Consider the following 12,638-nt stretch of genomic DNA (forward strand, 5'->3'; position numbering starts at 1 on the left):
GCGTGGTTATTGACGTGCGGGTATATTTTACTTCGCCTGTTGTTGACCTACATTTTGAGCAATCCTTGGCAAGTTAGCGTAGGCAAACAATGTCTTGTAAACTAGTCACCACGTCGTTCACCCGCACACTATGGACCGGAGGAAACAGATTCCCTCTTCTTACAAGATCGACAAAACTAAACCGCGTGTGTATCACGCACGGCGTGTGCACTGGGCAAACCCTGCAGGGCCACGACGGCACAAAAGAATCAAGTTGCTTCAGCGGGCGGAGTGGCGACGTGCCACAGTGCAGCGAGCCGCCCCTCAGAGCCACCACTACGGCCAGACAGCTACCAGAGGAGCCCGCTGGCGTTCCGGGTGTGACTGGCGTAAGAAAACGCTCATACACGTCCAACGCAGCGCCACTGGATCAAAAGTCTTACCTGTGGGCTCGTTATAATGAGCTGAAACGTATGGTTCACGGTAAGCAAAGGTGCAATGATAACATTTTAACATCGCTCACATTCACATTTACGTCAACATGTTTGGAATCATGGATCATAGTCATCTCTCGAGATATCATAGTCCTCTCTCGAAATAACCTCACCAACAGTCCTGTCAGGATAAACTTTAACTTGGCGTGCTGTGTATACAGTATCAAGTAAAAGCTAAATGCGGGTTAGGAGGTTTTTCAGCAACTTCCCACTATTTTCCAAAAAAAACGCAGACGCTAGGAGAACACAGCTAGCCTTTACTTGTTTACTTGTCATCCAAATGCCTAAATGCGTTAGATTTATGAATAGTTTGTTTGACATATCTTTTTTTGATTATCAGACCGACCCTCTCATTTACAATTGAAATGTTTGCTCGTGTTGCATGTAACATCTCTACTAATCAAATTAGATTTCACCTAAATGCCGATATTTGACCTGTAAATTTGTGTAGAGGCATGTAAAGCTGTCATCTGGCAGTGGTTAACCTTATGTAAAAAATCCGAGGTTACATTCCCTGCCCTGTAAAACTGACGTATATAAAAAAGAAAAAACACTGTACAAAACACACAACATGAATACTGACTGAATGTCCTCAATGCCATCGTGGAACGTAACTTTAATCTGGATGACGCATGTCTACCTGCAGCTTTCAGTAAGCTGTCCCCAGTGTGCATGCCCCCCTGGACCCCTATCACAGTATTACCTCAGAAGCTGACTATAAACTTCATTTAATCTGCCTTCCAGTGTTGGCTGCTTGCTTGTCAAACACACAACGAACGATTGATTTTTTTTTTTTTTGAGCAATGAAATCAGTTGACAAATACAAATTATGCAACTTCCTGACATCTTTTGCCAGGAGCTCCAAATTGAAGTCAGTGGTTATTTCTGTCCTCCATAGAGATACAGTGGAGGCTTCGGCCTTTAAATGATGATAAATAAATCTAATCACATATTTACATTGTTCATTACAGTTTTCCTCCTCCTTGTGTTTGCGATTACAAAATAAAAGACCGGTTGCGGGTTAGCTGCTACTTTGCTTTGCTGCTTTGCACCAATACCTGATTGCTATGTGCTGCAGCACTGTGTGTGCTATTTCTGCAATTTTTTGTGGTAATCTCTTCATCTTTATTTAACCAACGACTTCTCCACCATCAGAGCTTATTCCACCGGGCGCGTGCAAGTCCCTAAACTCGTCCACTATCTACTCCAACAATGAGGTCAGCTTGGCTGAAGTGGACATCTACGGCTTCGACTACGACTACACGCTGGCTCTGTATTCTAATGCTCTCAACACAATGATTTACAACACAGCCAGGGACTTCCTCGTTGAACACTTCAAGGTGTGTGCCAGTTCAGAGAAGTGATTTTAGCAATGCAACTTCAAAAAAAAAAAAAATGTCCTAATGAAATAAATGAATCACTCCTGCACCACAGTACCCTGAGGGTATCCTCAATTATGACTACATTCCCAACTTTGCAGCACGGGGGCTTCACTACGATATTCAAAAGGTAAGTGATCTTATATTGCTCATTGGTGTTCTTTACATTTCCTTGAATCATGAGCCTTTTAGGTGACATTACTTCTCCTCTCCAGGGTCTCCTGATGAAGATTGACGCTTTCCATTACATTCAGACAGGAACAGTATACAGGTGAGAAGTGATGCTACTAGTGCAGGGGGCTCCAAAGTCTGGCCTGGGTGCCAAAAAGGGGTTTTGAGAAATAAGGCTTCATTTTACAAGGAAAAGTTGCAATGTCAAATGTTACAAGATGTCCCAATAACACTGGAAAGTATTTAATTTGACAGCTGTAACAAAAAGTGACATGTAGGCGGTTCTTTCTTTAAATATACTAAACTGCTTGGTATATCTTGACATTGGATTGCTCAATAAACATGAAAGGCATACTGATGACACCTTGATGGAAAGAGGAACTGGAAAAGGTTTAGACCCTGCTGCAGTAGTGTGTCTGTGTGTGTGTGAATCTTTGATGCTGCTGCTAATATTTCAATATTTGAATGATACCAGGGGTCTGAAGCCAGTCCCAGATGAGGAGGTCCTCAAGCTCTATGGGGGAAGTTACCACATCCCTCTGCAGCAGGATAGTGGCTTCTATGGAAAGGTGACTTGTATTGTTATTTACATTTAGGGATGTCCGATAATATCGACCGACCGATGTTATCAGCCTGTATTGGCATACATACTGTATGAGCTATCAGATCATATCGGAATCTGACACCTCTTCAAACAACAACCAAGCTCGCTAGCTCAGAATGTCTGTGTTCTGGAATTGTTATATTATTATTTAAGTTTCGACTGTGGATGGTAAATAAGCAATTTCCAACTGTTATGCTCCTTGTTATGCAAGGGGGGAGTAAGATGTTTTCCTTTTATACATGCACACGCAGCAAAATAATGATAATGAGCGACCAGCATTACTGAACAAATAAAACTACCGAGCTGTGACCAGTTTATTTCACTCACTGTACATGTCCGGTTTTATACTCTACACTTCACAGTTTTCGCAGAGACATTTTTTAAAAATAAATGTGGCACCTTTTCTATAACTTTCATTAGATATTGCAGTATTTGTCATATTTTGCACAAACCAAAAAAGGATACATTGTCTTTGCCTTTTAAGTAAGAACCCTATGGATTTTGAACGCCATGTGGCAGATGGCACATGTTTTTGACATAAAATGTCAACATTTGAATTTTAATCCCATCCAGCCACTCCTCAATAGGGATGTTTGGAGGATTAAACATGGAACCATCCTCAGAGATTGCATTCATTTGGCTCGTGTGCTTACATAAGTGATCAGTCATTTTATGAATCTCATTCGCTCCATTGTCGTCACGAAACAGCAGGACTTTGGAGATTTACCACAGCCAAAAAATAATTAGTTTTTAGCTCTGATTTTCCTCTCCCCCGTCACCCGCTCTGTTGGATGTGACGTTGACAAATCTTTTTGCGTCACATTTGCTCATTAAGCAAAGCTTATACTGATGTTTGGAATGTGAATGGCCTCTCTTCCTGTAATTCCTCTTAAAACATCTCGGCTCTGCCTGTCCGTGTTTGCAGTGCAGTGATGAAAGTCGGAAAGAGGTTACGTTTAAATCTTGTGTAGAAAGTAGAAAGTTGCATGCTTTGTGCAAAAAAACCCAAAACATAATAATAAGAGGCATTACAATTTGCCATTCTTTGTCACAGGGCCCTAAGGTGAAACAGTTCATGGACATCTTCTCTATCCCTGAGATGACGCTTTTGGCTGCGGCAAATGATTTCTTCATAACCAACGACATTGATTATGATCCAGTTCATCTTTCCAAAGATGTCTCTGTAAGTGTGACTCCTAACAGAAGCCCTCCTCCAGATAAAATATTTGAGAATATTTGGGTTTCTACTCAAATCAATATTCCACATTCATTTGGATTTGTGAATTTTCTTTAGTGTTTGCAGGACCACCAGTGTCTTTGTACCTTCCTGTGTCACGGCACAAACCTTATTGATCATGGAGGGTATCTGGCTTAAGATACTCCAGTTCGATGGGGTCAAAGATCATATTGATTTTTTTGTCAGTGCACTTAAAATATTTCTTCCCCTGCTGCTAATCAATGGCCGCGATGCAGGGCAGTTTTTGTAGTTTTTTGGCACATGCTGATAAGATCCAAAAGAAGATACCAGTCCTAAAAGGCTTTTTTGAAACTTGAACCTCTGTTTTCGTGATTCAACCGTTCCAAAAGGCCCAACAAAAACTGAAACGTACGAAAACCAAAGCAACTTTTTCCATAGGAGATCAACTGTTTGACTGGACATCTGCTTGGTAAATAAAGTAGTGTACAATTTAAATGTTGCCAGTCGTAAATAAAACACCAATAGTTGCCAGCTCAAATAATGATGAAAATTGGTCACCCCTGCAACCTGGACACCGAATGTATTCTGTTTTAAGTTAAGCGGGACAGATTTCTATTTAATAAAGATATTTATTTGTGTTATGTAATTCTGTTAATTTTGTTAACTTGAATTCAAAACTAAATTATTTCCCATTTATTTGCATTACAGTACTCCAAAACATGGATCTAATTTCATTCAGGTAAACACGTAAAGGCAAAAAAAAAAAAAAGACAATCCACCCAAACGTTTATTTTTGAATAGTTAACTATTTGCCAGGGGCCTTTGGAATTGTCTAACGGTGCCCCAGGCCGATACCACGTAAATAAATTGAAAAATGTACTTAATCCACGTGATTGGTATCGGCCGATCTCACTCATGGATGATCGTTATCGGAACTGGCAGCCTAAAACCCCGATCGGAGTGTCCCTAATTACGATCCTATTGTAACAGACGCTGCCTTTGTACTCTGCGACGACTTCTTTCTTGAATTAAATCGTGTTTCGCGCCTTCTGTATCAAAGTGATGGCACTTGCAACTTTCTTTGGCCCAATGGTGGGTTATTTGCAGCCCTAATTTAAAAAAAAAAGCACGAAGAACACTCAGAAATACGCAGTGTGCTCGAATGCCTCATCAGCCGAGGGGCACAGTGTTCATTAGGAGGAAGAAAGGACACAGAAACTGAGATGTTCATCGTTCTGTGTACATTCTGTGGACAAATAAACCACCCACACACACATTATAAAGATGATTAAAAGATTCCCTGGCTGGAATTTGTCTATAGTGTCCCATTTGTAAAAGAACCACTATCCACTCTTCACAGAGACTTCACTGTGTGGATGCTTTGTTTGGGCACTGTGAAACGTGGCAAACGGACTAGTTTGCTAGGTAGGGAGTTATATTTTTGGCAACAGCTTTTTGTCAAAGTACAGTTAAATGTGTTATTCAAGACATGTCAGGTTGCTGCTCCTCAGTGATCAATGGTGTCCTTGGTTGAGTTGCTACTACTCCGATCAAGCTGAGGCGTGTCAGTGCCTGACGCACCTTTTAAATCTCCGGCTCCTGCTGAGAGGTAGAGTAAACACAGCTTTTGCATTCCTCGGCTGGAGGCACAGGAATCTGCTGAGTGAAAGAACCACAGGGGTTCTCACTGGTTTGGACGAAAAAGGTGTCTGGTTACTGGACAATTCAATAATTGGCAAATTGTGCAAAAACACAAGAACAAAGTTGATGACCCAAGGAACATTTGCCCTTGTCCCCTTCAGGAAGCGATTGGCATGGTCCACCTCAAAGGCTTCATGTACAAGTGGATCATGCAAGACCTCGGTAGGAACCTTAAAGATGGAACCATGCCAAATTTGCCTGTTGACCAAGTGTCTGTGAGTTTTGTTTTTTCTGTCTAGGCAAGTACATCCTCAGAGGGGAAGAGACAGAGGCAGTTTTGCACCGACTCGTCAGTCATGGAAAGAAACTCTTCCTCATTACCAACAGTCCCTTCAGCTTTGTGTAAGTGCTGTGTGTCTGGACTCGCAGCCTGTCAGCTACGATTTCAAGGGTTTGTTTTTTCTGTAAAGGGATAAAGGAATGACGCACATGGTGGGAAACAAGTGGAGGGACTTCTTTGACGTCATCATTGTGCAGGCAGACAAACCGCACTTCTTCACAGACTGTATCAAGTAAGTAGAGTGTAACGCAGTGTGGTTAAAGAGCGGCTCTGTAATCGCATCACGCTTGATTAGCTCACTTTAGATCGTGCTGGAGCTTCAACTGTGTATTTTGCTGCTGCTGTACTCTTGCAGGCCCTTCAGACGCCTCGATGGGAACGGAGACCTTCGGTGGGAAAAAATTAACAGTTTGGACAAAGGGCACATCTACAAACAGGTCATTGTTCATCTGTGTGTCACAACGAGTAGGCGACTTTTAGGTGGAGCGCAGCAATGTGGTGCCCCCACATCACACAGAGAAAGACTAACTGGCTCATTTTTCCGGTTTTGCAGGGAAACCTGTTTGACTTTCTCAGGTTGACTGGCTGGCGAGGGTCAAAGGTTCTTTACTTCGGAGACCATCTCTATAGTGACTTGGCTGTAAGTATCAAAGCATAATGGACATCTTAGGATGGACTTGTCATTTGTACTGTAATGTACTGTATTATATAATCATTGGGTTTGTAATATCCAACATCTGGACCAAAAACACATCTGCATTCAATACATACTGAACACTGTATGCTGTGTAAAGGTGCTGTGGTGAATTGTAGCAATTACATGGCCTTATACAACTTTTTCGCTTCCAATACGATACCAATGTTGTAGCCTTGGCTATCGGCCAATACCAATATCAATCCGATCCGATATCAGCACAACTGATATATACTTTTATTATTTGGTTGTGTGAAATGTTAGAAAAGGCTTGACCAAGTGTTATTACTCAAACAGAGGATAATAGTCAGCAAAACTCACTTTCTCACACTTGGAAAATGTTTCCGAAGGTTGTATGGGGGGGTTGAAGGTTTGTTTCTCTTTGGTCTCGTGAGGATCTTCATGCTGGTTTTTGTGGTGCTGTTTCGGATGTGCGATGGGGTAGGTTGTGTTTAACTTCCCCGGTTCTGTGCCACCGTGGGGGACTTGTGCATGACGGGTTTTTCAATCAGCTTGGACGTCAGCCAGCGTAGAGTCTTTAGTGGTCTGCTTGTATTGGAGTGCTGGTGTCGCTCATCGTGTTTAATTGGTTCCAGACACGACCGTGATAAGTGAATTTCCGCAAAGAGGATTCAATATTAATAAATGGAATATTCACATAATTAGAGCATAGAAAACCTGTTTATACCCTTCTAAATAGGTTTTTTTTAAACATTATTAGAGCCCTCTAGACTTGAAATAAATCCCTATAGTCACCTTTACTCTCGTATTACAGAATATAATAGACATAAGTGATGATAAGACATAATAACTCACGCATTAGCATTGGGAAAGTTCCTTGTTGTTGTAGTATCTCGAATATAAGCTTTATATTTATATGTGAGAGAAAGGTGCTGTCGTACCTGTCGTATTCTTTCTGGAACGAGATGTACTTTTTACAAACGACCAGCTGGGGTAACCACGGGTTTTGAGGGCATCCCTCAGGTGCTTATGCCCTTTCTCTGGTGGGACTGGTGGGAACATTATCAGCTTTGTGTAGCAGGGTTCTGATAACACCCAGTTTGTGTTCCAGTGGGCGGTGAATCAAAAGGTAGGTATTGGTCAGTGTGTGTGTGTGTGTGTGTGTGTGTGTGCGTGTGTGTGTGTGTGTGTGTGGTGGTGGTGGTGGGGGGGGGGGGGGGGGGGGGTTCTGTAAACACCTACACGGAGTTTATATTAATGTTTAACACAGTGGACAAGCACATCAAGTTCACATGTGAGGATGTCAAAAACAATAAGTTGGCTATTTTGGACTGTGACATCCACATTGGAAAGTACAGCGGCCTCCATGTTTGTGTTTACAGAAAACCCACACACACTGACCAATACCTACTTTTTGATTCACACCACATACTAGAGCATGCAGAGAGGTTTAACGTATTCTAAGACAAGCTGAACAGTCCAGTTGTGATTGATTCAATGCCCTGACATCATAATGACCTGGATGAATGAGAATATTAACAGGCGTGATCTCTCATCAATGGAACATTGCTGACGCGTGACCAGTGTAGTAGAATCATAAATGACTTGTCTTTCAATATTTTCAGACTGATAACATGTCAGCAAACATTTTTTTGCTGTTATCAGACAGCTACAGACCTGATCAAAATCTTAAGACCAGTTGAAAAATTGCTGGAATTTGCGTTTTGCACATTTGGATCTTAATGAGGTTTTAAGTAGAACTACAATATGCAAAAACGAGAAGGGGGAGTGAGACAAAAAGCACTTTGAAAAAGTAATTTATTGAAAACAACAAACTGAAATCGTCTGTTAATCCGCTGATCAAAAGTTTAAGACCACAGGCTATAAAAGCCAAAATCTGCTCAAAATGTTCATTTTCTGTCAGGCATTCACACTGTCATGCCCTCCTGATGGCTAAAGCTAAGAAGCTTTCTCTTTTTCAATGTGGTCGGATTGTCGAGCTGCATTAGCAAGGCCTCTCGCAGCGTGCCATTGCTGCTGAGGTTGGGTGAAGTAAGACAGTCATTCTGCATTTTTTTTTAAAGATCCTGAGCATTATGGAACAAAAAAGTCAAGTGGTAGACCCAAAAAAAATCACACCTGCGCTGAGCCGGAGGATCCGATTGGCTGTCCATCAAGACACAGGGCGGTCCTACTGAGAACATTTTTGGTTCTGGTTTGGAGAGGTTTTTGTTATATTTTTTGAGCGATGGTCTTAAACTTTTAATCAGCTGATAAACAGCCTATTTCAGTTTAATTGTTGTTTTCAATTAATTACGGTGCTTTTTGTCTCACTCCCCCTTCTTGCTTTTGCATATTGTAGCTCTACTTAAAACCTCATTAAGATCCAAATGTGTAAAATGCAAATTCTAGCCATTTTTCCACTGGTTTTCAGATTTTGATCAGGTCTGTATCAAATATCAATAAGGGATTGGGGTACCCTTAAAAAATACGGAGGTGATCCACTTATGCAGCTTCCACTCTTCTGTGCACTCACAATCTCTGTTGTAATACAGCCCAAAGATATTTGAATGGGTTGAGGTCAGGGTTCGATCAAGTTAAACCCATTCAAGCATGTCTTTATGGATCTGTGAAACAGAGAAGGACCTTCCCAAACCCCAAACATATTCTACAAGTTGGAAGCATGTCTTGGAAAGATGAAGAATTAAGATTCAGGCAGTGTAAGTTGTGTAGCCCATACTTTGATTCATTACTTGGTTAAGAAGTGTCACAAGGCTTGTGTCCATGTGCAGCAGCATTAATACAAGTATGCAATGGCTCGTGTAGAGGATGGGGTTGCAGGGTTAATTTTTGAACACTAGAGGGCAGTGCAGGCGGTGTTAACAAATGTGCTTTATGTGATTTGCTTTTCTAATTGCACAACGTTTACGTAATTGTGTAAGGCAGACCAGCTTGACCAATTTTACTGCATGACAGGACCTGATGCTGCGACATGGCTGGCGTACAGCTGCCATCGTACCTGAACTGGAACATGAAACCAAGGTTGTAAGCACAGAGCGGTATGCCCTTAGCCTCACGTGGCTGCAGGCCCTCACCGGTCTGATGGAGCGGTTACAGGTGAGTTGGTCAAATAAATCCAAATGCTGAGGAGTTATACGTCCTTCATGACTGTGGTTGTTCAAAAGCAACTTGACAGACTACAAAATGTGCTCACCTGTGATTTGATTATTCTCTGTGATCTAGATGCACCGTGATGCCGAGTCGAAACAGGTGTTTGAGGAATGGCAGAAGGAGCGAGAGGAACTCAGGTGAGCAGCATCAGCTTGGTGATGTTTATCTGGGCTAGTCTGATGCCCATGATACATTCCGTCTGTATTTTGAGCACTTTAGATACTTTTTAAAGTTGAAAAGAACGATTGAACTTACTTTCATTTTTTTTGTCCCAGGGTAATGACAAAGAACTTGTTCAACCCTCAGTTCGGCAGCATCTTCAGAACGTGCCACAACCCCACGTACTTCTCCAGACGCCTATCTCGCTTCTCAGATGTCTACATGGCCTCCCTCAGCTGCCTTTTGAACTACGATCTCTCGCACACCTTTTACCCACGTCGAACCCCTCTGCAGCATGAGGCGCCGCTGTGGATGGATCAGCTCTGCACCGGCTGTATGAAAACACCTTTTCTGGAGGAGATGTCCCACATACGATGAGTTCCGCTGCACAGATAGGTTTCACTTCTTGCGCTTTGTGCATACTTGATTGCCTTATATGACATGGATATGTTTGGGTGAAGGAAGGTGGTACAAAACGGTGCATAGTGACCAGCATAGCTAACGAAGTACATGAAACAGCTTGCAGAAAGCATAGTATCTGGGCTGCCATTTACTTCTTAAAATGTTTTAACGTAAATACGCACAATTAGCTTTTATACTTTGTGGAAATGAGATAGCTGTGCAGACATTGCATGTGCAATTCACTCTTTCAACCGAAGCAGCCTGTTACCTCTATAATCTGACTCGTACATGAAGGAATGCACATGGAGGATATAGCTTTTAGCGTCATTTATTGATCAGAAATATCAATAGTCATGCAAGTGTATTTCTGTGGTCAATCAACGCTCTTGGTACGCTTGTTCCGTTTTAAGTCTATTCGGGTGTGTAATTACTCAGTAGGTAGAGTAGCAACTCGATGTATCAACAGCTGATACAAGACTATCAGCTGTTGATCCAAATCTGTAGCACAGATGGTTTTCTAGACAGATTGTATGTATAAGTGTTTGCCCCCTTTCTGATTTCTTCTTTTTTTGCATGTCTGTCACATTTCAATGTTTCAGATTATCCCAAAAATGTAAATATTAGTCGATGACAACACAACTGAACACAGATGCAGTTTAAATGAAACTTTTATTATTAAGTGAGTAAAAAAATCCAAACCTACATGGACCAGTGTGGGGAAAAAGTCAAAACGGCCATTTCTAAAGCTTCGTGAGTCCAGCGCACCACAGTGAGAGCCATTATCCACAAACGAAAAATCACGGAACAGAGGTGAACCTTGCCATGAGTGGCCAGCCAACCAAAATTACCCCAAGAGTGCAGCGACGACTCACCCAAGATGTCACAAAAGACCCCACAACAACATGCAAAAAACACACTTGCCTCAGTTAAGGTTCATGACTCCACCATAAGAAAGACACTGGGCAAGAACGCCCTGCGTGGCAGAGTTCCAAGACGAAAACCACTGCTGAGCAAAAACAACATCTCAATTTTGCCTGAAAACATCTTGATGATCCCCAAAACCGTTATCCTTGACTAATATTTACATTTGTAGGATGATCTGAAACATTTAAGTGTGACAAACATGCAAAAAAAGTAAGAAATCAGGAAGGGGGGTAACACTTTTTCACACCGCTGCTGTTCTCTATCTTGTAGGTTTCCCAGCCATGTTTATAAGCACCTTTTTGATGTCAGCTGCAAGGAGTAAGTGTTACACGTAATGCATTATTACATTCGGTAAGGCTTTTAAGGCCACAATTATGCAATTATGCACTCTGTCCATTGCTATGTGTGTCACAAATGCAATCAGATTCCAAAGTTATCTTCCACAGTATTTAGTCTATGTGAGTAGCAAATGTTGTCAATGGCAGTGCAGCTCATCTCTTGAATGTATGTTTCAATAAACACAATTTTACTGTAACATTGTTTAAAGTCTTTCATCACAAAAATGCCCTGAATATCATGTTATAGGTTATGAAATGTGATTGTTAAATGCACAATGCATTTTACCCGGGACTAGGAAATTCACTTAAGAGAGCACGCAAAAGCACCTCTGGAAACACACGCACTTCTCTCTAGTATTGCTCCTCTCTCTCTCTCTCTCTCTCTCTCTCTCTCTCTCTCTCTCTCTCTCTCTCTCTCTCTCTCTCTCTCTCTCTCTCTCTTTCGCGCGCTCACGCTCTCTCTCCCTCTTGCTCTCTTTCTCTCTCTCATCAGAAGCAATTTTCATATTTAGAATGAATTGTTACTTCCCAAAGATGTAAGGGTGGAGAGGGTCTTCTCAACAGAGGCATGTTGAGCTTTGCTTTGGGAGCAGTTGTGCATATGGGTTGGATGTTCAAGGTGGTCCACTTTTCTTCCATTCATCTCATTGGTTGCTTGGTTGCTAAGCAGCACAGCATCCATTCATTGCTGCTCTACTCTGCACAACAAACTCATTCACTTCACCAACCTGCAAGAAGACAGCAGCAAAGGTAGCGTTGCTCCACTCTGTTACTTTGCAGTGTTTTGTTTTGTTAACAGAGCATATTCCTGATCATTTATATCTAGTTATAGATAACTATAGATTTAAGAACAAGCACTACATATTTATAATGAACACAAACCTTTCTGCATGAAGTAGCTAATTAGTTGTTGAATGACCTGTTTCTGCCACCAATGTGCTGCATTATTTCTCATGTCAGTAAAACATGTTCATTAAGCTCGTTTGGTGTTAAGGTATGGTCCTAACCAAAGTGGCGCCCTTAGACTAGATTTTATATGGCGCCCCCCTCCATCAATATGCATATGCTTGTAAAAGATATTGAATGGATAATTTATTACATCATTTTTCACCTAGTTTATTCACATGGTTAACAAGTTACAAATAAATACAACAAATCTGAAACACAATATAAATAACCTTAA

At 41.6% G+C, this 12,638-nt stretch overlaps 2 protein-coding genes across 7 annotated transcripts in view; both read left to right on the plus strand.

The window, feature by feature from the left end:
* The first annotated feature begins 9 nt into the window (after nt 1-9).
* nt5dc2 (5'-nucleotidase domain containing 2) lies at nt 10-11,652 on the plus strand. The gene is made up of 14 exons (XM_054772451.1): nt 10-462; nt 1,629-1,813; nt 1,908-1,982; nt 2,068-2,123; nt 2,499-2,592; nt 3,682-3,810; nt 5,628-5,688; nt 5,766-5,868; nt 5,937-6,038; nt 6,162-6,243; nt 6,360-6,446; nt 9,438-9,578; nt 9,705-9,769; nt 9,908-11,652. The coding sequence occupies exons 1-14, from the start codon at nt 90-92 to the stop codon at nt 10,167-10,169; spliced, it is 1,815 nt and encodes a 604-aa protein (XP_054628426.1). The 5' UTR covers nt 10-89; the 3' UTR covers nt 10,170-11,652.
* A 521-nt stretch (nt 11,653-12,173) lies between these two features.
* The window catches only part of rap1gapa (RAP1 GTPase activating protein a), an 80,220-nt gene continuing 79,755 nt past the window's right edge, over nt 12,174-12,638 (plus strand). For 2 of the 6 annotated variants that reach the window (XM_054772309.1, XM_054772393.1), the window contains exon 1: nt 12,189-12,205. The gene's annotated coding sequence lies outside the window, so the exon portion shown is untranslated. Of the gene's footprint in view, nt 12,206-12,638 lie in introns of all 6 variants that reach the window. The other 4 variants (XM_054772336.1, XM_054772345.1, XM_054772327.1 and 1 more) reach the window with 3 other exon arrangements.

The sequence above is a fragment of the Dunckerocampus dactyliophorus genome, chromosome 1 (assembly GCF_027744805.1).
Source record: "Dunckerocampus dactyliophorus isolate RoL2022-P2 chromosome 1, RoL_Ddac_1.1, whole genome shotgun sequence".
NCBI classification, from domain to species: Eukaryota; Metazoa; Chordata; class Actinopteri; order Syngnathiformes; family Syngnathidae; genus Dunckerocampus; species Dunckerocampus dactyliophorus.